At 53.4% G+C, this 26,536-nt stretch overlaps 1 protein-coding gene across 14 annotated transcripts in view; it reads left to right on the plus strand.

The window, feature by feature from the left end:
- Positions 1-10,356: 10,356 nt before the first annotated feature.
- Positions 10,357-26,536, plus strand: part of LOC105494041 (solute carrier family 12 member 3) — a 65,377-nt gene continuing 49,197 nt past the window's right edge. For 3 of the 14 annotated variants that reach the window (XM_071084580.1, XM_071084576.1, XM_071084573.1), the window contains exons 1-12: positions 10,360-10,674; positions 12,235-12,381; positions 13,446-13,521; positions 14,846-14,941; positions 15,213-15,352; positions 15,744-15,854; positions 17,515-17,626; positions 17,818-17,948; positions 22,480-22,564; positions 23,452-23,606; positions 23,925-24,032; positions 24,515-24,638. In XM_071084580.1, the coding sequence (XP_070940681.1) occupies positions 10,393-10,674; positions 12,235-12,381; positions 13,446-13,521; positions 14,846-14,941; positions 15,213-15,352; positions 15,744-15,854; positions 17,515-17,626; positions 17,818-17,948; positions 22,480-22,564; positions 23,452-23,606; positions 23,925-24,032; positions 24,515-24,638 (1,567 nt within the window). In that variant the 5' untranslated portion in view covers positions 10,360-10,392. Of the gene's footprint in view, positions 10,675-12,234; positions 12,382-13,445; positions 13,522-14,845; positions 14,942-15,212; positions 15,353-15,743; positions 15,855-17,514; positions 17,627-17,817; positions 17,949-22,479; positions 22,565-23,451; positions 23,607-23,924; positions 24,033-24,514; positions 24,639-26,536 lie in introns of all 14 variants that reach the window. The other 11 variants (XR_011616500.1, XM_071084583.1, XM_071084571.1 and 8 more) reach the window with 9 other exon arrangements.

The raw sequence follows: 26,536 nt of genomic DNA on the forward strand, positions 1-26,536 counted from the left end.
GACCAGCTTGGGCAACATGGTGAAACCCTGTCTCTATTAAATATATATATATACACAAAAATTAGCCAGGTATGGTGGCATGAGCCTGTAGTCACAGCTACTTGGAAGGCTGAAGCAGGAGATCGCTTGAACCCAGGAGGCAGAGTTCAAGGCTGCAGTGAGCTGAGATTGAGCCACTGCACTTCAGCCACTTCAGCAGCCCCTGTGACAGAGCAAGACCCTGTGTCAAAAAAAAAAAAAAAAACCCACAAGGAAGGGCCATATAAAGGGGAAAGATTCTGGCCAGGGATACAGGAGCTGTCTGCAAGTGACCAAGATTCAGACCTACAGAGATGGGAGAACACTGTATGGGTGTGGCCATCCTGCTAGCCCAGGATGCAGGGACCCCCCAGGTCCCGTCGGTCTGGCCGCAGCTGGCCTGCATAATATGCCCCAGCGGTGTCATGCAGCTGTTAATCTCTCCCATGACCCTGAAGCAGGAGAAACAGCAGGACTCAGGTGAGTTGAGGGGCCTGCCAGAGGTCCCAGGCCTCATGTTCATCCCTTACCTGGCCAAGCAGAAGCCGGACTCTAGGGCATCTCCCTTGTTCAAGAGGTAAGTATGTGGTGGGTATGGAGGGGACCTGGGGTGTATGTGGCCCGTGAGGCAGAGAGATGAGTCAGGGGTGGTCTGACTTGGGGACACATACTTGTCTGTGCAAACCAATAATTATAAGGTTACCTGTTGTCCTTGGGCAATTAGTCCAGCACAAAAGGGCTGGTATCCAGTGCATGTATTCCTGTGTCTAACCAGGAGAGAAGAAGCTCTTTAAAAGCCTTTTACAACATGAAAGATAACTAAAAAAAATTTTAGATCAGCAATCCCTTTATCAAGAAGAGCCGGATTCTGTGCTGCACACAGCCCTAGTTAACGTCTTCCCTCCAGCTCCGCGCCAGCTCTGCAGTTCGTAGCCCTGGCTTCATCTTAGCATCACCCAAGGAGTTTCAACGCTACTGATTTCCAAGGCCCTGCCCCCTGAGCTTCCCACTTAACTGGCCTGGGGAGGAGCCGAGGCACTGATTCTTATTTTGTAAAAGTTTCCCAAGTGATTTTCATGCCCTGCTAGGGTCAGGAACTATTGCTGTGACTGAAGCAGGGAGTGATGAAGTAGGCCTGTGGCCCTTTCTAAATGTGGAAATCCCCCAAACCCCTTCCCCAACACAGATTTTCATACAATGTCTGAGACGTACTAAATAGGAAGACACAAATTCTATCTGGTTAGGGAAAAACATGCACCACGCCAAGTCCCATTGGGTCACCTTGCCCACTCTATACCCCTCAAGGTCAAAGCCAACCTAGCCTCCGTCCAACGTGGTTTTTAATGTTGGGAAGTTAACCATTAAAAATGGTATCAGAGGCTGGGCACGGTGGCTCAGGCCTGTAATCCCAGCACTTGGGGAGGCCTAAGCAGGCGGATCACTTGAGGTCAGGAGATTGAGACCAGCCTGGCCAACATGGTGAAACCTAGTCTCTACCAAAATACCAAAAAAATTTAGCCAGATGTGGTGGTGCGCGCCTGTAATCTCAGCTACTCGGGAGGCTGAGACAGGAGAATGGCTTCACAGATTGCAGTGAGCCAAGTTTGCGCCACTGCACTTCAGGTGAGCAACAGAGTGAGACTCCCTCTCCAAAAAAAAAAAAAAAAATGGCATCAGATAAAGAGCATCATTGTGTGTGAGGGGCTCAGGGGGCACATTTTTCAGGAAATCAGAAGTGAATGAGCACTTGACAGCTCTGGTTGGAACCCAGGGACCCTGATCAAAGATACTCTTTCCCAGTGTCTGGCTGCCCCTGGCCTTCCCGCATTCACCACTGGCAGGTGCACTGAATGGGCTTGTCGTGAGCCTCTTCAGTGCACAGTGCTGCCGCTAACTGCAAGCTCCTTCCGGGTAAGGAGCTGACTTCTGTTCCCCAGACCACCCCTCAAACTTCCGCTGTGGGGCTCCATACCCTGCAGGACCTGCACCGAGCCAGAGCACGAAGGTCCACCGTGGCCCCAGCCTGGAGTGCAAACTCCCCTTGGAGGCAAGCCCCAGTGCCTTTTTGCATCTGAACCCTGGGGTGCTGGGTGACCACTGGCAGAAGACCCTTTAGAGCTCTGCTGGGGGATGGTAAGGAGGTCAGCCACTTATTTCAGGTATTTGGCGGAGAGTCAACCAGATAATGTTGGAGAGCCTCTGGATACTGAGCTTCTAGGACTCTGAACGTTCTCTGCTTTTACATGCATGCAATGCCTGTCAAGGTCTGGGCTCTGATGACTCTAAAAGCCAACTCTCTGCGTTTCTGCTTTTGGACCTGAGCTCCTCCTCTTTCCACTCCTCCCTCTGCCTCAACTTCTAAAAATTAAAAAGAAACCAACAAAAACATTAGCAGCTGCCCTTACCAAAAAGCACTGCCTTAAACAAGTAGAGGATGACTGCGTTTTCTCCCACCTTTCTTTTCTGGTAGCTTAAGGGCTAGAACCAAAACAAAAAGTTTATATTTGCAGAGCATTATTAATGTCTTCCAAAATGCTGCTTTCGTAAATCCCCTCTTAATATCATCAGAAAACCCATGGCTGGGTAGAATTATCTCCATTTGACAAACGGTGACCTAAAAGCACCAGGTCAGAAAGTAGGCTGAACAGATCTCAGCCAGGCCTCTCCGCTCACATCCTTCCTCACTCCCTGGACTGGGCCTGGCTTGAGGGAGTGGGTTGGGAGCTTAGCTTTCAAAAGCAGCTCTGAGATTCTAGGCCTCCTGGTTCTGGTAGCAGGAGCAAGTCATAGGCCCCTAGACTCCAAAAATATCCATTAAAGAGTGTTCTGATTTGAAGTCTACCTGTGGAATTCAAAATGGAACAGAATGATCATGTTTCTCCTATTGCTTTCAAGAAAAAAAGAAAAGGTTTCCAATGAAATTTGAAAATGAAAGGCTGGCCGGGCACAGTGACTTACGCCTGTAATCCCAGCACTTAGGGAGACCAAGGCAGGTGGATAACTTGAGCTCAAGAGTTTGAAACCAGCCTGGGCAACAAGACCCTGTCTCTACATAATATTTTAAAAAAATAGCTGGGTGTAGTGTAGTCGCAGCCTGTAGTCCCAGCTACTCAGGAGGCTGAGATGAAAGGATTGCTTGAGCCTGGGAGATGAGGCTGTGGTGAGCTGTAATCGCACCACTGCAGTCCTTGGTTTCTTGGGAGAGCACGTTGGCAGAGTCATCAGGGTGGAGGAACATATGCTTGTGACTGTTATTACAGGGCTGAATTTTTATTAGAATTACTGCTCCAGTTCGTGTTTATGCAGCAGGGCTGAGCTCCAGCTAAACCTGCATGGACAGATAAAGGGTTGATGGGGATTCATTTATTTATTTATTTATTTATTTATTTATTTATTTATTATGAGAAGAGGAAGAGGGGAAGAAAGTAAATCTCACTCTTTTATCAGGTAATGACTACTGATCATGATTGCGCTTTCTGCCTTGGCTGCCAGGAAGCTCCAGACTAACACTGGACTTTGTCCTTCTTAAATAATTGCTTATCTATTTGCTTTTTTGTGTCATCTACCTCACTCTACCCTGGTACAAGCCAGAGGAAATCATCCTCTCTCTGAACCCGTGTAGCATTTATCCAGGGATTTATGTATTCCTGCCTTGGCTTGTGGCTATTTGTTGGCCTTACCTCCCCTGATGAATGGTATGCTCCTGAGGACTATGACCATGCCTTATCCTTCTGTGTGTCCTTCAAAATAGCCAGATTGTGTTTAATGCATATCTATACGTGTGGAATGAATGTTGGCTAGATAAGATTTTTTTTTAAGTCTGTCCATGAAGAAAAAGGAACTAGGAGTACTCCTTTCTTTTTCTTTTTTCTTTCTTTTCTTTTTTTGTTGAGACAAGATCTCAGACTAGAGCCTGGCAAACACAGTTCACTGCGGCCTCAACCTCCTGGGCTCAAGTGATCTTCCCACTTCAGCCTCCCAAGTAGCTGGAACCACAGGCGTGCACCACTATGCCTGGCTAATCTTTAAATTTTTTTGTAGAGACGGGATTCTCTATGTTGCCCAGGCTGGTCTTGAACTCCTGGGCTCAAGCAATCCTCCCGCCTCAGCCTCCCAAAGAGCTGGGATTACAGGCTTAAGCCACCACACCTGGCTGGGAGTCCTTCCTTTAACAATGAAAATGTCTTAACTCATCATGTATGTTTCCTTGTTGGCTTTAACTCATCATGTATGTTTCCTTGTTGGCTTTAACTCATCATGTATGTTTCCTTGTTGGCTTTAGCTATCGATAGCTTCAAGTACTTTAAAGCACTTTAGTGTCAAAGTGCTATAACATGGTCCAGGTAGAGGACCAGGACTGCAATAGACACACCTGTGGGCTCCTCAAGGCTCAATTTCTTTCTTGCTTTTTTTTTTTTTTTTTTTTTTTTTCAGACAGAGTCTCACTCTGTCGCCCAGGCTGGAGTGCAGTGACGTGATCTCGGCTCACTGCAACCTCCACCTCCTGGGTTCAAGCGATTCTGCTACCTCAGCCTCCCGAGTAGCTGGCATTACAGGTGCCTGCCACCACGCCCGGCTAATTTTGGTATTTTTAGTAGAGATGAGGTTTCACCATCTTGGCCAGGCTGGTCTTGATCTCCTGACCTCATGATCCGCCTGCCTCAGCCTCCCAAAGTGGTGGGATTACAGGTGTGAGCCCCTGCACCCATCTTCAAGGCTCAATTTCTTGGTCCTGGTTGCTGAGGAGGTTGCAGTCCAGCCTCTGGCTTCCTAGGCCTTCCCAGTGCCCTGTACCTCCATTGTTTCTCTGCACCCCCTGCATTGTACAGGTTTTTTTTTATGTGTGTTCCCCTCTTCCTCACAAGCATCAAGTCTGTGAGCCCTTGTGGGCAGGGACCCAGATTCCACCCTGTGCACCCCCGGGCCCTGGTGCCATACTGGCCTGGGGCAGCCATTGGTTGGGGAAGATGTTGTATGGGTTCATCACTGTCTCAAAACCAGAGGAGCCACACCCCAGAGGAGGAAGCCGGCGGAGTTCTGGTATCGTTGCTGCAGCTGGTGTTGTGAATCAGGCCGACGAGCAGCGCATCCTCTTACCCGGCTATTTCACGACACCAGGGTTGCATCATACCCATCCTCTCCAGGCGAGCCTCGTGGGACCGGGCCGGACACAAGGACCTGGGGATGGGGTTGGGGTGGGAGTCTGTGTGTGAAAGCTTGTCCTCTGCAACCCGCTGGATCTCAGCCCAGACCGCTCCTCAGAATCACCTGCAGCTTTCAAAAAACTCTGATGTTTGCCCCTCACCTCCTCTTGCTCAGGTCCACAGAATCTCCCATTAGAATGTGAGCTCTAGGAGGGCAGGGTCTGTGTCTTGTTCCCTGTGGTGCCTTCCTTGCCTAGCACAGGGCGTGGTGTGCAGTAGGGACTCAATAAACGCAGTGGAGTGAAGAAACAATTAGATCCCTTTTAGCCTCATCTGCCACCATTTCTTCCCTCCTTTCCCCACCCCACAGCACTATGTGGGCCTCAGTCCCACTGCCTCTCCCCCTGCACTGACCACACCCCTCCTGAGCTCCTTTCCCTCCTCTCCCCTGTCCTCATCTCCCCTCCATCCTCACCCACACACCTACCCTCCCCTCTCCCCTCCTTCCTCTGGACAGCCTTCCTCCTCTGCTGGCCAGTTGCATGATCTCCTTGCTGGTCTATCTGCCAGGTTAGGCTGTGAGGTTCAGTGCTCGGTACACAGGAGGAACACAATAAATGCCGAGTTGCCTCTGTAGCCGCAAAGACAGGAGGCCCTGAGCTTCTGAGGTTGCAGCAGGGCCTTCTGTCTTTAGCGTTTCAGGACCTGCATCTGGGGTTTCTGCTTCTCTGGGATTTCTGCTTCTCCGGTTTCCTGACAGCTGAGAGTTTCCGCTTCTTCACTGCTCCTGTTCTGTCTGAGATCCAGGAGATCCGAAGGGCCCACGGCACTCAGCCAGGGGAGAGGGATGCCTGGCACTGGTAGAGGAGGCATTTCCATTTTGCTGCTGCAAAGCTGGGGTTCACCCAAGTCAGTTTCATGCTCAAAGTCACACAGAAACGGCCAGAACTGAGACTCTTTGCAGCCAAATCAAGGGCTTTGCTCCAGGCACATAGAACCTCAGATCAGAAGGGCCTGGCCCATGGGTTCTCCCGGAAGCCAGAGTCCTGAAAGATAGGGACTGTGTTTGACCTAGCACTGTGTCCCCACTGACCATCAAAAAGAGTGCCTCTGTAAACATTTCTGAAATTGATTAAATTCCATCCAAATGCAACTTCCCCTTCCTGGGGATCTGTGCTTCGGGACAAGGTGTCTGACAGTCTCTCAGCATGTCCTGTTGATGAGTCCTTCGAGGGGACCTGCTAAAACCCTATCTTACCCCATAGAGAGGCAGAGGGGCAGAAGAGGTTTCTTGAAGAAGCAAATGTCCCCCTGCTGAACAGAAAGGGACTTTGGAGCTGAACAGGCCAGGGTTTTCTGGAGGGAGGAGCGAGTGACTTGCCCAAGGTCACCCTTGGCAAGCACAGTCAGGGCCCCTCACTCTGCCCAGGGCCACAGCGCTGCTGGAAACCAGCCCGGGCCCCTTCAGGCTCCTTCTTCTGTGAGATCTTAATCAGGAATTTTCCACAGTTGCCCAGGGACAGGGTGTGTAGGAATGGTGTGAGCGGATAAAGGGCAGCTGTGATTTTCGCCAGACAAATGGCAGTTCAAGAGGGAGATGAGCGATAAGATCTGCCCCGAGGGCCCCATGAGGGACTGAGCAGAGAGAGGCCTCCACAAATCCTCTCCCCTAACAAAACCAGGGTGGGGCCCTCAAGCCTTCAGCCCCACTGGCAGATGCCTCTCTGAGGAGGGGCTGGGAATCCAGGGAAGTGGGTAGGGAGGCCTGTGGGTCATTAAGAGGTGCCCTGAGAAGATTTAAAAATTAACACCTATGGTAAATGTATAAGCTTTGCAAAAAAAAAAAAGTGCACAGTGATCGTAACCTTTGGGGTTTGTCATTGAGGTCCTGTTATCCTCAGCTCACCTCTAGATGCGAAACTAGAGGCTGAATGCTGAGCTGAGAGGGCCTGTGGAGTGGCCAGTTTCATCAACCCTGCTTGGGGTCATTCTGTCAGCCAAGGATTTCCACGGAGCCGTCCTTCGCCCTCTTTGCTTCTGTGTCCCCTTCATAATTCAACAAGCGTTTGTTGAATACCCACTCTGTACTGTTTTGTTGCCTGGGATTATCACTGAACAAAACAGGGCCAGATCCCTGCCTTTGTGAGTCTAACAAGGTGGATGAAATTTCTGTCTCCTCCCCAGAAAAGTGCACTGACGTATGAAAACTTATCCATGATTGTGTGGGACTCCTAGACCCTCATCTTGGAGGTGGACTCCCCAACAGTGTTTGCTGCCCTAACACCGGCTGAGCATTTCACCTACCCGTTCTGCCTGGCCCTACAGCTGAGTAGGTACACCTGTCCCCAGTACCTCTGGACGAGGAGTAAGAGGGTTAGCAAGGGGGACAGAGTGAGCCAGCCAGGCCTACCTGTGAGTTCTCAATCACCCAGTGCTGACTTGCTGTTGGGGGTCATGGAGCCCTAAGGATTTCGAGCACTGTAGAGCCAGTCCTGTGGGGGACCTGTGTGAACTCTATAAGCCCAAGTCTAAGAGGCAGGGCTACGGAGGGAGAGGAGGTGTGTCCCTCCGTATCCTTCCCAAGGATGACCAGAGCCAGAGCATAAGCCAAGCTCAGATGTCTAGAGCTGGCGATGGCCTTTCTATCCCCTGCCTCCAGGAAGAGCAACTTATTCTCTAAGAATCAGGTCAGGGGTCCCCTCCTCCAGGAAGCCTTCCTGGCTGTCCCTACTTTGACCCTCCTCCAGGGACATCTCTCCCATTGCTACCCTCACTACACAGCTGGGCTGATCTGTTTCCACACTGATTTCCCTCACGAACTGAGCAGCTTCGTGAGCACGGGCACAATGCCCACCATGGGTGTCCTTGGCTCCTATCGCCACCCATGGCATGGTGGGTGGTCAGTAAAGGTTTGTTGGGTGAATGGCAGCAAGATGGGAAACTCAGCAGAGGTCACAAAGAGATCAGTGATTTTCTTGTGAGCCACTAGGTCACCCCACTTCTGAGTAGCAGACTCCAAGATCGGGGAGTGTGTGCAGGACATTCAACAGGGAGCCTCTTGGGGTCAGTACTTGTGGGTAGAAGGGAAGGAAGCAGGACTGGACAGAGGGAGAAGTAAGCTTCGGTGTATACCCAAAGCCTCAGCTAGGGCAGGGTGCCAGGTCTTTATACCCATATCCGTCAGTCATTGAATGCTGGCCTCTGAGAAGAAAGGTGACCACAGGTGAGGCCAGCACCATAGGGGCTGACACTGAGAGCCCTCATAACAGCTGGGAAAATACGCCCTCCATTTCTGGTGACACATCAAGTGTGTGCCCACTAACTAATCTCTCAAGACCCTGACTCCCCTCTTGCATCCCCTGACAGCTCAAATTTCAACCACTTCCTCCCTGCAATGGCTTAGGCACCTCTGGTAATGAGAGTGCGGCTCCCATGCCACCAGCATTCAAGGTGTGGCCTCAGAGTGCTGGCAAAATTGGGTCCTGACCTGGTCCAGCACTGGTAGGGGGACTGCTCCTATGGGAGCTGGGGTGCCTTGTCTGGGATGGTTTCAGGAACCAGGAAAGGCGCTGGCTCCCCAGGCTTTATAACCCAATGGCCCTGCAGGCAGAGCCCAGGGAAATCCATACTTTGGGTGGTGCCTAGGGGCCCTGGAGGCCACCGGCTGGTCCCAAGCCCCAGGGCTTGTCAGTCTATTGGTGGATATGGATTCCAATTCTGACCTGCTGAACTCTGGTTTGAAGTTACTTGTAAATATACTGAGATGTCTCTGGAGGGACACATAGACGTTGGGAGACAGGTTGGAGCTAAAGAGACTAACTTTGGGTGTGTGTGTGTACATCTTTTGAAATGTTATACCAGCTGGGTGCAGTGGCTCACGCCTGCAATCCCAACACTTTGGGAGGTGGAAGGCTGAGGTAGGAGACTCACTTGAGTCAGGAGTTTGAGACCAGCCTGGGTAACCAGGGTGGGGTGGTTGGGGTGACTTGAAACCCCATCTCTACAAAAAGTAAAAACAAATTAGCCAAACATGATGGTGTGTCCCTGTGGCCCCAGCTACTTGGGAGGCTGAGGAGGGAGGATTCTTGAGCTCTGGTGGGTGAGGCTTCAGTGAGCTGTGATTGTGCCACTGCATTCCAGCCTGCGTGACAGAGGAAGACCCTATCTCAAAAAAAATTATGTAATTCATCTATTCAAAACTACTAAATAATAATTTAAAAATTTATTTTTATTTATTTATTTATTTTTTGAGACAGAGTCTCTCTCTGTTGCCCAGGCTGGAGTGCAATGGCTCAATCTCAGCTCACTGCAACCTCTGCCTCCTGGTTCAAGCAATTCTCCTGCCTCAGCCTCCCAAGTAGCTGGGATTACAGGTGCCCGCCACTACGCCCAGCTAATTTCTTTTATTTTTAGTAGAGACGTGGTTTCACCATGTTGGCCAAGCTGGTCTTGAACTCCCAACCTCAGGTGATCTGTCCACCTAGGCCTCCCAATACAAAATAAATTTTTTTTTTTTTTTTGAGACAGAGTTTCGCTCTTGTTGCCCAGGCTGGAGTGCAATGGCGTAGTCTCGGCTCACCACAACCTCCGCCTCCTGCCTCCTGGGTTCAAGCAATTCTCCTGTCTCAGCCTCCTAAGTAGCTGGGATTACAGTCATGCGCCACCACACCCAGCTAATTTTGTATTTTTAGTAGAGACGGGGTTTCTCCATATTGGTCAGGCTGGTCTCGAACTCCCGACTTCAGGTGATCCGCCCATCTCGGCCTCCCAAAGTGCTGGGATTATAGGCATGAGCCACCATGCCCTGCCCTAAATAAATTTTTTAAAACCAAATACTAATATGAGAGGTTTTTGAACTCTCATAGAGTAGGACCCATAGTGTGTCCTCAGGCCACCAGGCTATCTCTAGGATCCCTTATAGGACCCCTCAGGGTCCTCTCTGACAGCTGTTCCTTCTTGGGTCCTGGCTGGAGATCTCTGCTGCCCCCAGACTCAGAGGAGCCACTCCAGGACTCAGGGAGTGGCTGGCTTTGGGCCAGCCCAGCCCTGCAGATCCAAGGCGGGTCCTCTATCTCCACAATCAAATGGTGCTCTGCCTCCCGCCCTGTCTGGGGACCCTGCTCACCAGCCACAGGCGGTTTAGGCCAACCTCCCTGCCTCCTCCCCAGTGCAGACGCAGCCTATAAAACCACCCTATGTGTCCTTGCCGACCCTGGACACCCAGGCGACAATGGCAGAACTGCCCTCCACAGAGACGCCTGGGGACGCTACTTTGTGTAGCGGGCGCTTCACCATCAGCACACTGCTGAGCAGTGATGAGCCGTCTCCACCAGCTGCCTGTGACAGCAGCCACCCCAGCCACCTGACCCACGGCAACACCTTCTGCATGCGTACCTTCGGCTACAACACGATCGATGTGGTGCCCGCGTATGAGCACTATGCCAACAGCACCCAGCCTGGGGAGCCCCGGAAGGTCCGGCCCACACTGGCCGACCTGCACTCCTTCCTGAAGGTAAGTGCTATCTCAGAAGACTGGCCACTTCCCTGCTGTGTGACCTCGACACAGTTACCTAACCTCTCTGGGTCTCGGTTCTGTCATCTGTGCCATGGGGATGGAGGAGTGTCTTCTTCCTGGATTGAGAGGCCCCAGTGAAATAGTGAAGCTGCAGAACTCTGCACACATGTTGGAATGTCTATCAGCCAATCACTAGAACCCCAAAGGTAGAGTGGGAGGCCTAGAGAGGTAATGAGCTTCCAGTGAGTAGAAGCATGCAAGCAGGTTGCACACACCTGAAAGAGATAGGGAAAGACGGGCCTGGGAAGGTTCACCTCAGACAGGGGGCTCGCCAGGCTTGCTGCCTGGGAGGCTGGACTGTGAAGAGTGGAGGGCTGGAAACTGGATTGTCATGACCCTTGTCTGGCCTCCCTTTTCCCATGTGACAATTGGGCAGAATTGTTCTTTTTTCTTTTTCTTTCTTTTTTTTTTTTTTTTTTTTGTTGTTGTTGGAGACAGAGTCCGGCTCTGTCACCCAGGCTGGAGTGCAGTGGTGCAATCTCGGCTCACTGGAACCTCCACCTGCTGGGTTCAAGTGATTCTCCTGCCTCAGCCTCCCGAGTAGCTGGGATTACAGGCATGCACCACCATGGCCAGCTAATTTTTGTATTTTTAGTAGAGATAGGGTTTTGCCACGTTGGTCAGGCTGGTCTCGAACTCCTGACCTCAAAGGATTCACCCACCTTGGCCTCCCAACATGCTGGAATTACAGGCATGAGCCACCACGCCCAGCCCAGAATTGTTCTTGATTCTGAAGCTAAGACTTGACAAATTGACAGGACTTTTCCCCACCCTAGAGCAAACCAAGACATGGCCCTTTGCTCCACACTGAGATGAAGTGCCAGGAAGAAAGCCCCAGAGGAGGGCATCAGTCACTTGGGGCACAAACCAGGAGACCTCCCAGTGCCCCAGAGGTAGAGGCCTGGTTTCAAGACCCAGCCCTCCAGGGACCAACTATGTGGCCTTGGACAAGCTTTCACCTCTCCAGGGTGATAATAATCCTGTCCCCCGTTACAAGGCTGGGCAACTGCCTAATCACTTCCAAGACCACTGCTGTCCCAGGGGGAAGAGGTGTTATGAGCAGGAGCGCCCAGGACTCCCAGTCTCCCGTGGCATCTGATCTTGGCTCACTGCAACCTCCACCTCCTGGCTTCAAGAGATCCTCCTATGTCAGCCTCCCGAGTAGCTGGGACTACAGGTGCATGCCACCATGCCCAGCTAATTTTTGTATTTCTTAGTAGAGACAGGGTTTTACCTTGTTGCCCAGGCTGGTCTTGAACTCCTGAGCTCAAGCGATCCACCCACCTTGGCCTCCTAAAGTGCTGGGACTACAGGCATGAGCCACCGCTCCTGGCCTAGGGAGCATTTTAAAAGCCCCTCAAGCAGCTCAACACCCAGTGGGCTGAGGGGCCGGGGGGTGCCCGGTATGGGGCACAGTGGTGCAGGTCAGTGGGCTGGATGCAGAGTCGCCGTCCCTAGCACCCCTACCTGCCTGACTCGTGGTCTCTGGGCTGCCAGCAGGAAGGCAGACACCTGCACGCCCTGGCCTTTGACAGCCGGCCCAGTCACGAGATGACTGATGGGCTGGTGGAGGACGAGGCAGGCACCAGCAGCGAGAAGAACCCCGAGGAGCCCGTGCGCTTCGGCTGGGTCAAGGGGGTGATGGTGAGTGGGGTGTGGGTGCTGCTTGATGTCCAGAAATGGGGGTGGGGTGGCAGAGCTCCATCCAGGCTCAGCTCTGACTCTCAGGCCCTGGTGGGGCTTCAGTTTCCCATCTGTACAATGAATTCAATGAGTTAATAGATCAATCAATAATAGATTATTGCCTGCCAGGAAGTAATTAGAAGAAACTGTATTTCCCTAAAAAGCCACCAGGGGGCTGCATTAAACACACAATTCCGTAAATGTGTTTTTCTCCTCCATGAAGGGAAGGAAAAGGTTTGCTGTAGTGTAGAGCAGGATTAAGTTTCCAGACAGTAGAGAATCAAGTACATTTGGCTTTGGAGACATTATGGGACTTTACAGAGGGGATCTTATGGGATGTAGAAGGCTTTAGCCCTGCTCTGGGAGGCAGGAGGCTGGGGTTCTGATCTTAACGCTGCCAACTTGCTGTGCCTCCGTTTCTCCATCTGAACCACGAGCCCTCCCCGACCCCCAGATGCTCATATTCAGAGCTGGGATCTCCCTCCCGGGCTGTGTTGCCAGAGCCGGGAACGGCCCTGCAACTCAGTGGGGCCGGCAACTACACCAGCCCCTCCCACCTGGAAGCTTCAGCCTCCATCTCGGCCTTTGGTTTTGCTTTAAATTTGGAAGCTGAAGTCACAGCCCCCTGAGCTCTGATATCTGCTTGTACATGGGGCACTGGCTCACCTGGCATTTGCTGAGCTCCCTGTAAATGCCAGGCTCTGGATCAACTGCCGACCACTGGGGCCATGGTCGTGCCTGGCAGACACAGGATCCTGGGCTTGGGATGGATACAGTGAGGGGGGACAGTGCTCGTAGCCCAGCGTCAGGCCTCAATGGGAGGGCGGGAGGGATAGGTGGGTCTCTGGGTGCCTCTCACCCTCTTGCCCCATAGAACCAGACTCGGAACCTACTGACGTGGGTGAAGAAGGGACCCAGTTGTCCCCAGGGCCTAGGTGCTTGATACCCTGCCATAGCAAGGGACAGGGACTTGTTTGGCCTTGGGGTGTCCACCCAGGTGCCCTCTGACCCCCCTGTCCTCCCAGATTCGTTGCATGCTCAACATCTGGGGCGTGATCCTCTACCTGCGGCTGCCCTGGATTACGGCCCAGGCAGGCATCGGTGAGTGCCCCTCTGGGGAAGAGGAGGGAGGGCCTGCCTGAATCCTGTTCTTCCCAGGCCCCGAGGTTGCAGGATTAAACTTGAGCTGCAGAGACCAAAGGGCCAGGCCTGCTCCTCCCTGGTGCCGTCTCAAGCCCCTGCAGTGACAGGGGTCGGGGGGTGTGGCAGAGGCACGCTGGACATGGGGTCAGTAGGCCTAAGGGCTATTTGCCCTCAGTAAGCCACTTAACCTCTCAGAGCTCATTTCTACCTCGAAGCATGCAGGTTAGAAAGTTGCCCTCTGGCCGGGCTCAGCGGCTCACACTTTGGGAGGCTGCAATCCCAGAACTTTGGGAGGCCGAGGCAGGTGGATCACGAGGTCAGGAGTTCAAGACCAGCCTGGCCAACATGGTGAAACCCTGTCTCTACTAAAAATATAAAAAAATTAGCCAGGCTTGATTGGCGGGTGCCTGTAATCCCAGCTACTCGGGAGGCTGAGGCAGAGAATTGCTTGAACCTGGGAGGCAGAGATTGCAGTGAGCCGAGGTCACGCCACTGCACTCCAGTCTGGGTGACAGAGTATGAGACTCCATCTCAAAAAAAAAAAAAAAAAAAAAGCTTCATTCTGTAGCCTACAGCTGCTCTGTAGCCTGCTGTGTGACTTTGGGCAAGTTTCTTCACCTCTCTGAGCCCTGGATTCCTCATTAGGAAAATGAGGGTGATAACAGAACATACCTCATGGAGCTGTTGCGGGATTTACAGGATGCAGGTAAAAACACAGCACAGATTTGGCTCCCAGAGGTGATCACAGAGTGGTAACTGCTACTTTACTTTTTTATTATTAAATGAGGGTAGCTTCCCCCTCATGCCTAACAATCCAACAAATGCTGGCTCAAGGGCTCCCTGGCTATTCAGAGTATGGCAGGAGGTAGACAGAGACCCATTTTTTTTTTTTTTTTTTTTGAGATGAAGTCTCGCTCTGTCGCCTCAGGCTGGAGTGCAGTGGCGTGGTCTCGGCTCACTGCAATTGCTGCCTCCCAGGTTCAAGCAATTCTCTGCCTCAGCCTCCCAAGTAGCTGGGATTACAGGCATGTGCCACCATGCCCAGCTAATTTTTGTATTTTTAGTAGAGACGGGGTTTCGCCATGTTGGCCAGGCTGGTCTTGAACTCCTGACCTTGTGAACCGCCCGCCTCGGCCTCCCAAAATGACAGAGATCCATTTTTCAGATGAGAAAACTGAAGCTCAGAGAAGGGAGATGAACATAGGTTGCATGGTGAATGAGTAGGCAAACTGGGGCTCCTCCCCGGGAAATGCCCTGCCTAAGCTTTGGGTGCTCCCTGCAGTCCTGACCTGGATCATCATCCTGCTGTCGGTCACAGTGACCTCCATCACAGGCCTCTCCATCTCGGCCATCTCCACCAACGGCAAGGTCAAGTCAGGTGGGCCATCCCCCTTCCCACCAAGGCCCTCCTCTCGTGGGCTGCTAATCCTGGGAACAGGACTCCCAACTTCCCCAACCCAATGGGACACCCAGCTGCTCCTGTGGTTCCAGGAGAGGGCTCTAGGCAGGCTGTCTACACCACGAGATGGCCTCAGCTGTCTCCTGCGCCGTGGGTCCCGTGGCCACCCTCTCCTGGCCTCTGCCTGCCCCGAGTCCACCCCAGCGAACCGACTCCTCTGGTTTCATGGTTCCTGACTCTGCCCTGATAGGTGGCACCTACTTCCTTATCTCCCGGAGTCTGGGCCCAGAGCTTGGGGGCTCCATCGGCCTCATTTTCGCTTTTGCCAATGCTGTGGGTGTGGCCATGCACACCGTGGGCTTTGCAGAGACTGTGCGGGACCTGCTCCAGGTGAGGCCGGGGGCTGGACCCTGGGTAGAGGGATCCGGGTAGCCCACTGCACTCTCCTCCGCCCCGTCTAGGCGGGGCCCTCCTGCTCCCTGCCTGACTTCACCCATCAGGAACCACAGCCTGATCACTGTGGGTGAGAGTGACAATCTCACCAATAAAGACCATTCCTTTCCCAGAAGTCCCCTTTGGCGGGGGTGGTGTGTGGCCTTTAGGGCCACATTGTCCAGGCCCATGCAGCAGCTGCTTTGCGGACACGATGGCAGGGGTGGTGCTTGAGTTAACGTCGTCCTAGAAGAGTGCACCCCACAGGAGGTGCCTCCTAGGTGGGCAGAGTCTGGGGGATGGGGAGTTCAGAGGGTGGCTTGCAGCCTGGCCCATTTTCCCTTCTCAGGAGTATGGGGCACCCATTGTGGACCCCATTAATGACATCCGCATCATTGGCGTGGTCTCCGTCACTGTGCTGCTGGCCATCTCCCTGGCCGGCATGGAGTGGGAGTCCAAGGTGAGGAGGCCATGGAGGAGGGGGACGTGGAGGTGGTCACGTGGAAAAGCGGGGGTCGCCAGGCCTGGGCCCTCCCTGGTCCTCTGCCTTTTTTCTTTTCTCTTCTCTTCTCTTCTCTTCTCTTCTCTTCTCTTCTCTTCTCTTCTCTTCTCTTTTTTGAGACAGAATCTTGCTCAATGTCCACCCTGGAGTGCAGTGGTACTATCTCGGCTCACTGCAACCTCCACCTCCCAGGTTCAAGCGATTCTCCTGCCTCAGCCTCCTGAGTAGCTAGGATTACAGGCCCCTGCCTCCACACCCAGCTAATTTTTGTATTTTTTGTAGAGACGGGGTTTCACCATGTTGGTCAGGCTGGTCACAAACTCCTGACCTCAAGTGATCTGCCTGCCTTGGCCTCCCAAAGTGCTGGGATTACAGGTGTGAGCCACCGTGCTCTGCTGCTTTGTATCTCTTTTGTGTGACAATCTAGGTTCCACATGGCCCAGGGTGGGCATGGTGGCTCCAGGGGCTGGGCACCCAGACTCCTTCCGTCTTGTGCTCCCTCCATCCCTGCACGTGGCCTTTGTCTACCTGGTCCACCATGCCCACATGCCCTCCAGTCAGAGGGAAAGCAAAGAAGGGGGAAATGAATGGGAGGGAATTCCCTTTTCTCTTTCTTTTTGTGGCACCATCTGGAAGCTGCACTAGTGCTGTCGCACATGGCTGCGAGGGAGCCTGGGGAGGTGTGGCCTTCAGCTGAACCATGGATCCTGCTGGCAGACTCGGCCGGACAGGCCCTACAGGCAGGGCAGGACCTGGCCCCTGCAGCCTGTCCTCTCCCCATATTCTCTGACCTGCAGCTGTCAGAGGGTGGCCTCCTCTCTCTTCCTCGGATGCCCTTCCCCGGACAGTTCTCTGGCTTGTTCGTTCTCCCACTTTAGGTGTCTGCTAAACACCTCTCTGGTGACACCTTCCCAGGCCATCCTGCTAAATGAACTCCAGCCAGTCCCCATCACACTCCCTCTTCTTTCTTTCTTTCTTTATTTGTTTTTGAGATGGAGTCTCGTTCTGTCACCTAGGCTGGGGTGCAGAGGTGTGATCTCGGCTCACTGTAACCTCTGCCTCCTGGTCTCAAGCAGTTCTCCTGCCTCAGCCTCCTGAGTAGCTAGGATTATAGGCGCCCACCACCACGCCTGGCTAATTTTTGTGTTTTTAGTATAGATGGGGTTTCACCATGTTGGCCAGGCTGATCTCAAACTCCTGACCTCAGGTGATGCACCCACGTCGGCCTCCCAAAGTGCTGAGATTATAGGCTTGAGCCACTGCATCCAGCCTGTATTTTTAGTAGAGACAGGGTTTCCCCATGTTGGCCAGGCTGGTCTCAAATTCCTGACCTCAGGTGATCCTCCCACCTCAGCCTACCAAACCTCTTCTTACTTTAAATTCATCCTCCTTATTTATCAGCCAAGACAAGAGGCTTTAGTGGTCTTGAACTCTGTACCATCTATATTCCCAACTCCTTGAACAGATCCTGCTGCATAATGGGTGTTGAATGAATGAGTGAATGAATAATGGAGAAACGGGCCCTGGGCAAATCATTTTCTGGCAGGGCTTCCCAGAAAGGTAGAATCAGATTATCTGACCTCTGGGGTCCTTCGCCACCCCCCCCCCCCCCACCCAGGCCCAGGTGCTGTTCTTCCTTGTCATCATGGTCTCCTTTGCCAACTACTTGGTGGGGACGCTGATCCCCCCATCTGAGGACAAGGCCTCCAAAGGCTTCTTCAGCTACCGGGGTATGTGCTGATCGAGGCCCTGACCATGGCTCTGGGGACAGGGACTCTCTGCCCAGGAATCTGGCCCATTGTGTGGACACTGGGAGGATGGGATTACCCGATCCCATGGTCAGGGGCTGTCTGCCCATCAGGTCCCAGCAAGGGGGGGTCAAGCCCTCCAGGTGAGCCTTACTCAGGCCTTGCTTTTCCAGCGGACATTTTTGTCCAGAACTTGGTGCCTGACTGGCGGGGTCCAGATGGCACCTTCTTCGGAATGTTCTCCATCTTCTTCCCCTCGGCCACAGGCATCCTGGCAGGGGCCAACATATCCGGTGACCTCAAGGTGAGCAGAATACCCGCCCCTCCTGTGTCCTGGCACCGCACAGGGGCTATGAGCAGAATCCTGCTTCCTGCTCTACTGGCATCTGCCACTGGGCACTGAGACCTGGGAGGCAGGGCTTCTAAAATCCAGTCCAGTCCAACTCAGCTCAGTTCAACCCAATCCAACCGATTCCATTCCGTTCTCTGGTTGTTTATGAAGACCAGCTGTATTCTAGGCTTGAGGGGCACCACGAAATGGCTAGGTTCCTCCCTAGTTCCCAGAACTCTCAGCTTTAGGGGAAGACTGGCCCAGCTGTGACCTTAAGAGCTCAGCCTTGCTCATGCATATCTGGGCTGACATCCTCCCAGGGCTCCCCACTGCGTTGCTGCAGGCAGGCTTCTTGGCTTGGCATTCAAGGCTCCAGCCCACCTATCCAGCCTCATCCCTGACCAGGGCCACCCTTCCCATGAGCCTGCTCCAGCCCTAAGACTCTACTGCTTTGCCCATGTTACCCTGTCCCTCCTCCACACCTTTGCCTGTGCTGCACTCTCTACCTGCAACTCCGTACACTTGCTTTTTTACCCTGAAAGTTTTGTTCTGTTTCTCTTTCTTATTTTTTTTTTTTTGAGCTGGAGTTTCGCTCTGTCATCCAGACTGGAGTGCAGTGGCACGATCTCAGCTCACTGCAACCTCCGCCTCCTGGGTTCAAGTGATTCTCATGCCACAGCCTCCAGAGTAGCTAAGACTACAGGCACCTGCCACCATGCCCAGCTAATTTTTTTTTTTTTTTTGAGACAGAGTCTCGCTCTATTGACCAGGCTGAAGTGCAGTGGTACAATCTCGGTTCACTGCAAACTCCACCTCCCGGGTTCACGCCATTCTCCTACCTCAGCCTCCCGAGTAGCTGGGACTACAGGCACCCGCCACCACGCCTGGCTAATTTTTTGTATTTTTAGTAGAGATGGGGTTTTGCCACGTTGATCAGGATGGTCTCGATCTCCTGACCTCAAGTGATCCACCCGATTCATCTTCCCAAAGTGCTGGGATTACAGGCGTGAGCCACTGCTCCCAGTCTGTTTGTCTTTCAAATACCTCCTTCAACTATCATCTCTCGCAGCCCTTCCATCAGAGTCATGGTTCCCCCAGCATAACGATGTCAGGCCAAATGCGTATCTGTTGCCCTGGCATCTGGAGAACAGAGACTTGCCTCTATCTCCCTATTCCTTCCCAGCTCAGAGTCTGGCACATACTAGGTGCTGTGTACATGTTTGCTGACTGAATTGTGGTGAAATGCAGTGTTTGAGCAGTAATACAAAGTGCTGCACCATCGGGGAGAAGGAGAAACTAATGTTAGCAGGAGTTCCAGCAGAATTTCTGGGTGCAGGAGGTGCCAGAGCTGGGTTTTTGTTTTTGTTTTTGTTTTTGTTTTTGTTTTTGTTTTTGAGACGGAGTCTCGCTCTGTCACCCAGGCTGGAGTGCAGTGGCCGGATCTCAGCTCACTGCAAGCTCTGCCTCCTGGGTTCACGCCATTCTCCTGCCTCAGCCTCCCGAGTAGCTGGGACTATAGGCGCCCGCCACCTCGCCCGGCTAGTTTTTTGTATTTTTTAGTAGAGACGGGGTTTCACCGTGTTAGCCAGGATGGTCTCGATCTCCTGACCTCGTGATCCGCCCGTCTCGGCCTCCCAAAGTGCTGGGATTACAGGCGTGAGCCACCGCGCCCGGCCCAGAGCTGGGTTTTGAAAGATGAGAAGCTGGCGGAGCCTTTGCTCAAAGGAGGTGGCAGGCAAGAGGGGGTGATGAATGCGGAGCTAGCCCCATGCTGGAAATCACAGCTAACCCCTACCCCAAACCTCCAGTCTCATTTGGAAGGCACTCCTTGATGCATTTTCTTAAGCAAATTAAGGACTGTGCATTGAGCCAGGCACAGTGGCTCATGCCTGTAATCCCAGCACTTTGGGAGGCCAGAGCAGGTGGATCACTTGAGGTCAGGAGTTCGAGACCAGCCTGGCCAACATGATGAAACTATGTTTTAGGCTCCACTAAAAACAAAAATTAGCCAGGTGTAGTGGTGGGCTCCTGTAATCCCAGCTACTCGGGAGGCTGAGGCAGGAGGATCGCTTGAACCCAGGAGGCGGAGGTTGCAGTGAGCCAAGATCACGCCACTGCACTCCAGCCTGGGCGACAGAGCAGAACTCCGTCTCAAAAAAACCCAAAAAACAAAAAGGACTGAACATGGAGGTGACTGCGAAGCCAGCCTGGCTTTAACTGGCTACGCACCAGGCGGTGTTCGGCAGGGCCTGGAATTTGGAGAACAGCCGGCCATTGGTTTGTCTGGGGAATGGCCAGCAGAGGCCTGGTCTGCCTGCCCTGAGGTCCCGCAGAGGTTGGGCCTGTGCTCAGACAGCCTGGATTCCATGGAGCCTCATTATATCGTTGCCTGGGAATTTATCTCGATGCCTCATCAAGCTTTTTAGGTTACCAGCCAGCTGGCGTCAGCTGTCTCGAAGCTGGTTGAGGCCCGCACCTGCACTCTGTCCTAAATGCCCTCAAGTTTTAAGGGGCTCTTGGATGGCCTCCACCTATCCTGTGGGACAGCATCCTCAGCAGCAGAGCCACTGTTGGTGGAGCCCTCACTGTGACATTTCGGGCAAGTCCCTTTGAAACTCCCTGGGCCTCAGCTTCCCCAATTCCAAAATGGGACGAGTCCAGCCCCCACCTTGCAGGGTGGTGGGGAGGATTCCATGCGCTAATTCATGTAAAGTGCTTAGAATAGTGCCTGGCTCAGAGCAGGAGCTAAGAGCTTCTTGTCATCATTGTCATTTTTACCATGATATAGACAAGCAAGCCAAGGTCAGAGAGGTTTGGGGGCCTGCCCAGGACTAAACAGGTGGCAGAGGAGCCGGAATACCAGTTTCTAAAACAGAGAGGCCTCAACTACATCACCATTTCATCATCCAACAAATATGTTCTGTGTGGCCTCAGGGCATGCCCCTGTGCACAATACTGCCCCAGCCCAACAGCTCACATTTATTACACTTATCCCCTGCCAAGTTATTTTCTGATCTCACAGATGGGGAAACTGAGGCTCAGGGACGTTAAGGGGCTTCTCCCAGTGTACACAGCAGGGAAGAGGTGGGCTGAGATGTGGACCTGGATGTGCCTAACTTTGTTAAATGCCCAGGCAACAATCTCGAAGTTAGTGACACATCCAGGTCCACATCTCAGCCCACCTCTACCCAGCTCACCTCTTCTCTGCCTGCCTCTTCCCGGCACATCCAGGGACTGAGATCTCAGATCTAGATGCAGGAGGTAGGATGGGGGTTGATGGCTGGCGTATTTGTGTTTTCACCACAAATTGGGGGGCTTAAAAACAGACCTATATTCATTCCCAGTTCAGGAGGCTAAAAGTCCGGGATCCAGGTGTCGGCAGGACCAAGCTCCCTCTGAAAACCCAGGGGAGAATCCAGAGAATTAAGAAATATTCCTAATTTCTGGTGGCTGCTGACAATGGCTTTCATTGGCTGGCAACTGCGTCACTCCAATCTCTGTCTCTGTCTCACGTGGCCTTCTTTCATCTGTGAGTCCTTTCCTTGCAAGGACATCAGTCATTGCATTTGGGGCCCACCCTAATCTGGTGTGACCTCATCTTCATTAATTGCACCTGTAAAGACCCTGTTTCCAAATAAAGCCACATTCTGAGGTTCTGGGTGGATGTGAATTTTGGGGGACACTATTCAATCCACTAGAGGCAGGGTGGGAGGCTGGCGTGTTCTGTTGGCTTTGGAGCTAGGGACCCCATGTGCATGGCCCAGTTGAGTCAAACAGGTTTGCCGGGCAGAGCTGGCAGGTCCATGCCTGCAGGGGCCCCACAGAGCCCTGGGGTGGAGATTCCACCCAAAGCCCTGCCTCGAGAAAAATAAAAAAAAAAGAAAGCAAGAAAATATGAGCAGAGATTTATTTCTCAGAACGATAGGAGAAAGTTTGGAGTGTATTCTATTTATTGTTGAGGAACCAGACAAATCAATTGGTGCATAATGATTGAACATGCCGTGAGGGCTGGCGGGGAGGGGAGTCCTGGTCTAGGATCTCAATGTGGATTAATTTATTTCACCAACATCCCTGACAGATAAGGGGCCGGGGTGTGAGAGCACAGCCCCCTGCCCAGCTGGCCGCCTGGAACTGAACCCGGGCAGGCCGACTCCAGAGCCCACCACCCTACCCCCGCCCTCACCACCCTCAAAGCAAGCCCTGGCCAAGTGCCCTCTGTGGCCCAGGCGTGGAGCTGTTGAATTCCTTCTCTCTGCCTCCATCTCCCAGGGGCTTGGGTGGAGCCTCCGCCCTGTGATCTCAGTTGTGTTCATCCCTCTGTGGGGGTCCTCAATCATGAGGCTCTTTCCTCTCTGTGCTGGAACGGGGGCTCTGAGGGGCCAAGGTCAGAGGTTGCTGTCCCCAGCCTTAGCCTTAGACAAGGAGGACAGGCCTGGAAGGAGGCCCAGGGGCTGCCTAATGTCCTCCCTCCTTCCTTCCCTCCTTCTCTCCCTCCCTCCTGCAGGACCCTGCTGTAGCCATCCCCAAGGGAACCCTCATGGCCATTTTCTGGACCACCATTTCCTACCTGGCCATCTCAGCCACCATTGGTAAGTGGCTGCCCCAGCCAGTCAGGAAGGGGAGGGACCTGGCCTCCACCCTGCCGTGTCCCAAACCCCCCACCACTACGGGGATCAGAGGGTGGGGTTTGACTCTCTAACACGGAAAGCTGGGCTGGGAGGGTATGGCGACCTCAGGATGTGAAGCCTTGAACCTATCTCTAGGGTATCTTGACAATGATCAGAGCATCTTCATGGTGGTGGGCATGGCGGGGTCAGACCAGGCTCCTTGGGTCCCTTGAGGGCCCAGATTCGTAAGTGTGAAGATCCTACAGGACAAAGCTAGGAGTGATGATGATGATAATACCAGCAACTGACTTCCCACGTGCCCAGCCCTTTGCATGCCAATCCTATCACTGTCATTTTCCCTATTTCACCAAGGAGAAAATGGGGGCTCAGAGATATTAAGTGATCTGCCCAGGGTCACACAGCCACTGAGTGGTGGAGCCAGGCTTTGAGCCCAGGCCTGGGCTGTTAACACCTGCCTTGAACTGAGATTCTCACAGGTGCACTTGCTCCCAGTGGCCCCGTTTGAGGCAAGCTGTTCACAAATGGCCAAGGGACTTGGTCCAGCTCACAGCCACTCAAGGTTTGAGATCCAGGTCTCCGATCTAAGGAGGACGTTGTGATCTTGGTCACTTAAGCTCTACGCCTCTGTAAAATGTCAACAACAAAAATAATAGTAATGCCTGCTTGGAGGTTGTTGTAAAGTACTTAGCATGGCTCCGGGCACACCTCCATTGTCATCATTATCATTGCATGATGAAGGGACAGCTGCCCGTCATCTGCAGTGTCTCACCCTCTGCAGAGGTGGGGCTGGAAGAGGACAGAGTAAGGAGGGAAGGGAGACCTCCCCACGCTCTCCCTCTTCCTCTCAGGCTCCTGCATGGTTCGTGATGCCTCTGGGGTCCTGAATGACACGGTGACCCCTGGCTGGGGTGCCTGCGAGGGGCTGGCCTGTGGCTATGGCTGGAACTTCACCGAGTGCACCCAGCAGCACAGCTGCCGCTATGGCCTCATCAACTATTACCAGGTTACCGCCAGGAGGGCTGATCCACCAGACTCATTGGGGGCTGGGTGGAGGCTGCAGGGCCCCTTGCGGGCCTGGAAGTTTGTTGGGGGGGGGACAGTTTTGGGGGCCGAGCCCTAGGCTTAGGGGAGAGGGGTTCAGAGCCCAGGTCTGTCCAGTCCTGACCTGTGGGTGGACACTGGGATCTCCAGGGGTGGGTCCTGGACTCAGATGGAGGCTCAGGACCCAGCCCCTGCCCGCAGTAGGCAATGAGTTGCCACAGATGGGGGCTCCTGGCTCAGCCCCCCCACCATGGAGTCCCTGAGCCCCAAATCCCCACAGACCATGAGCATGGTGTCAGGCTTCGCGCCCCTGATCACGGCTGGCATCTTCGGGGCCACCCTCTCCTCCGCCCTGGCCTGCCTTGTCTCTGCTGCCAAAGTCTTCCAGGTGAGGCCACAGAAAGGGGTCGAGATGACCTCCTCACCAGGAGCCTGGGCTAGAGGCACAATAGGGCGGGTACCTGGCTGACTGCTACAAACAGCGGAAGGTGTCATTAGACCGGGGTCTCTAGCCAGAAGGGAAAAGGAGCTATCAGCAAACTCTTGAAGGAAGCAGCCCCTTCCAGTGGTGTGACTTGATGAACACCTGCAGCCCCCACCACACACTCCCACCTGTGCCACCTGCATCCTGTCCGCAACTCCACCATTCAAGCTCTACCCAAAGCCATCCACGCCCTGGTCATGCCCTTTTACTGTCTTCACAGTAGGGCGGAGGGAGAGTGATCATCCCTATTTAATAGAAACAGACACCAGGACCCAGGTTGGGGAGGTCACAGAGGGCACCGAGCCGGGGCTGGAGCTCAGGTGGCCCCAGGGGAGGGGAGGTGGCAGGTTCCAGCCTGGGGGTGAGTGAGGCCTCTGGTGCTGCAGTGCCTTTGCAAGGACCAGCTGTACCCACTGATCGGCTTCTTCAGCAAAGGCTACGGCAAGAACAAGGAGCCTGTGCGCGGCTACCTGCTGGCCTACGCCATCGCCGTGGCCTTCATCGTCATCGGTAAGGCTCTGCCAGGGCTCACAGGGCCCGGCCTCCTGTTCCCCTCACCGGCCATGAGGGGCATGGGGGCCGGGCTTTTCTCCTGCCTCTTCATCTCCCCGCCCCAGAGCCCCGCCGGGCCTGACAATTAGTGGGCACTCAGAGGCTGTCTTGAGGGGTGAGGCCCCACCTGGGAGGAGATGTCGGGGGGCCATGTGATCCTTCCCCTTCCCACCTCCGGGCAAATGGCTCCCAAACCATGTCAGGCAGCAGAGCCTTCTGCTTTGTTAGAAGAGAACTTACCTGTTCCCCAGTCTGCATTCGCGTGTCCTGGCAGCTAGCATCCCACTTCCCTGGGTCTAAACAAACCCCCAGAACACCTTTGGAGCATGGGACAAGCTGACTGGTCCCTTCTTGGGATGGGATACCAATGGCTGGTCAGTATCCTCATAGGTATATAAACTAGATAACCCAGTTCCTCAGACCTGGGGCTTCTAGACTCCTTGGGCTTCAAGATGGCAGATATCTTAGGAGAAAAGAGCCCAGGTAATCGGTTCATTAGATCAACTTCCTATCCAGGCTTTGCCATGTGCCAGTTGTGTGACCTTAGACAAGTTACTTCACCTCTCTGAGCCTCATTTTTCTCATCTGCAGAATGGGAGCAATAGTGCCTAACAGGTGTGTCTCAGATGGGCAGGAAAACACCATGTGTGCAGGAAGATCTACATGCATTCATATATGCACACACACTCACATGTGCACACGCCCGGTACTTGCCTAATTTACTTAGCTATGGAGGCAGAACTCGCTAGGAGAGAGGTGGCCATGCTGCGACATGATGTCCCCTGGCCCCTGCTTCCTATGCAGGAGTGGGGTGGGGGTAGACTACTGGCCAGCCTCCCTGGGCTCATGGGCACCCTCCTGCCACCAGTGAATCCATGCTGTTCAGGCTGGCATCACAGTCCATGAGATTTGCCCTGATAGCCTAGTCACTATTACCCAAGGGAAGCTTTCCAGACACCGGGTGCTACTGGGTCCTGAACCACATGAAGAGGTGGCAGGGATGGAAAAGTCTGGTCAGACTTGATATTCTCTGGCCCTGTCTCTGCTTCCTGCTCACCGGGGCCCAGAAACACATTTACCTGCAATGTACCCTGATTCAGATTCGATGTCCTTTCATCTGGGTGGGTCTGACTTGACTTCAGACTGAGGATCCGGGCAGGGTTCTTAGGTGATTACATGAAATCATGGACAGAGGACCTGGCACATTGGTGCACGCTGTGTTTTGGGATCACCAGAAGCAGGCCCCGAGACAAGGATTCATATGTGAAAGTTTATCTGGGGTGCTGGGGGCAGTGGCAGGAGAGGGTAACAGGGAGACGGGGAAGAGGAAGCAGTTCTTGGGTGGGTGAACACTGGGGTACCACTGGGGTGGAGCTGTGCTACGGCCTTAGCTGTCCTGGGTCACATTGCAAAATGTATTTCTGGCCCGGCACAATGGCTCACGCCTGTAATCCCAGCACTTTAGGAGGCTGAGGCAGGCAGATCATTTGAGGTCAGGAGTTTGAGACCAGCCTGGCCAACATGGTGAAACCGTTTCTACTAAAAATACAAAAATTAGCTGGGCGTGTTGGTGCACACCTGTAATCCAAGCTACTAGGGAGGCTGAGGCAGGAGAACTGCTTGAGCCCGGGAGGCAGAGGTTGCAGTGAGCCAAGATCATGCCACTGCACTCCAGCCTGGGCAACAGAGCAAGACTCTGTCTCAAAAAAAAAAAAAAGTATTTCTTGCTGTCATTTGTGGTCGAAACAGTATGATAGCAACTACCCTTGGTCATCCCATAGCCTGGTGGGGTCTACTGTCACACTGACCCCCACTGTCTTAAAAGCTGGGTGTTTACAGTTTACAAGACACTATCC

Source organism: Macaca nemestrina, chromosome 18 (genome assembly GCF_043159975.1).
Source record: "Macaca nemestrina isolate mMacNem1 chromosome 18, mMacNem.hap1, whole genome shotgun sequence".
Lineage (NCBI taxonomy): Eukaryota > Metazoa > Chordata > Mammalia > Primates > Cercopithecidae > Macaca > Macaca nemestrina.